The following is a 1,638-nucleotide window of genomic DNA, read 5'->3' on the forward strand; positions in this document are numbered from 1 at the left end:
CCACGGCGTCCTACAGCCTGCTGCTGTTCCTGCTGCAGATCAAGGACAGGCACAACGGCAACATCATGCTGGACAGGAAGGGCCACATCATCCACATCGGTGGGCACCGGGGCGGGGAGGGCGCGGTGGACTGGGGGGACAGGGTCCTCACCCACGGTGGGCAGGCCAGCATGGCCCCTGCGGAAGTGCCGGGGCGGGCGATCGGGGCCAGCCCTGAGGTCCTGCTGCGGAGGTGCCCGGCCTGGCCCGGCCTCTGGAAGCTGGCAGCACTGGCTGGGGGCACCCCGGGGCAGGACCCACCTGGCCTCAGTGCCACCTCACCCAGACCGGGCCCCCGCCTCCTCTCCTCTGCCTGCTGCTGGCCTGGGGGTGGTGGGGCTGGTGTCCAGGCACCTCGTCCGCTCCGCTGCTCACAGGCCCCCGCGCTCCGCAGACTTCGGCTTCATGTTCGAGAGCTCCCCGGGCGGCAACCTGGGCTGGGAGCCCGACATCAAGCTGACGGACGAGATGGTGATGATCATGGGCGGCAAGATGGAGGCCACGCCCTTCAAGTGGTTCATGGAGATGTGCGTCCGCGGGTACCTGGCCGTGCGGTGAGCGCCGGGTCCCCACCGGGCCATCGCAGGTCCCCCGGGGCGCTCTCGCCACATTCCCAGGGCTCCCGGCCTCCGCCTTGTCCTGCAGGCCCCTGAGCCATGCTCCCTCTAGCTCCCACCCACCCTCTCATCGAAGCCTGAGGCCAGGCGGACCCAGGGGCACATCGTCCAGGCTTCCAGAGGGCCCAGGCCCAGGCCACCCGGCAGGCTGTGGTGACGCCTGGACTCCCGCCCACAGGGGGAGGCCTCGTGGGGGTGGGGCCGGGTGCTCAGGGCGGGTCTCAGCCCGTGGGGGCTCCGGGTCCGTGGGAGCAGCCCCGGCCTGGCCGAGGGGCCGGGCGGCAGGGGAGGCCGAGCTGGGGTGGGAGGGGCCCGGGGGCAGGCCAGGCACTCAGGCCACCGCTCCATCCCAGGCCCTACATGGACGCCGTCGTCTCCCTGGTCACGCTCATGCTGGACACGGGCCTGCCCTGCTTCCGAGGCCAGACAATCAAGCTCTTGAAGTAGGTCCCTGGCGGGCTCGGGGCCACGTGGGGACAGGTGTGGTGTCCGCCAGCTGTGCTCGTAACTGACTGGCACCTCCTGGGACCCCCAGGATGTAGGGGCCCCGGGCGCAGTGCCGTCACAGACCGCGCCTGCACGACGCCCCGGCTGCTGGCAGCGCCCAGCCGTGGGTGCTCGGACCTGGGGAGATGCTGGGAGGGAACACGCGGGGCCCGCCCCTCCCGGCGGCACGGGGCCAGCACAGCCGGCTTGTGTCCCAGGCACAGGTTCAGCCCCAACATGACGGAGCGCGAGGCCGCCAACTTCATCATGAAGGTCATCCAGAGCTGCTTCCTCAGCAACAGGCCAGTGCCCGCAGGCCTGGGGAGGGAGCCCAGAGACGCACACGGGACACGGCACACGGGGATGCGGTGTCCGAGTCAGCCAGAGGGGCGGGGCAGGGAGGGTCTCTGAGGTGACTTGGGCAGGGCTGAGCTGAGCGGGCAGGCAGGGGGAGACAGGCCAGGGGTGGGGCTGAACGGCCCCCCTTGGGCCCCCT

At 71.4% G+C, this 1,638-nt stretch overlaps 1 protein-coding gene across 1 annotated transcript in view; it reads left to right on the forward strand.

Moving 5' to 3' along the window:
• PI4KA (phosphatidylinositol 4-kinase alpha) overlaps window positions 1-1,638 on the forward strand; it is a 140,023-nt gene that overhangs the window by 137,801 nt on the left and 584 nt on the right. The window contains 4 exon segments of the mRNA XM_027770696.1: window positions 10-99; window positions 434-593; window positions 1,010-1,099; window positions 1,361-1,444. Coding sequence (XP_027626497.1) covers window positions 10-99; window positions 434-593; window positions 1,010-1,099; window positions 1,361-1,444 — 424 coding nt within the window.

This window comes from Tupaia chinensis, unplaced genomic scaffold (assembly GCF_000334495.1).
Source record: "Tupaia chinensis unplaced genomic scaffold, TupChi_1.0 Scaffold000024_1, whole genome shotgun sequence".
NCBI classification, from domain to species: domain Eukaryota; kingdom Metazoa; phylum Chordata; class Mammalia; order Scandentia; family Tupaiidae; genus Tupaia; species Tupaia belangeri.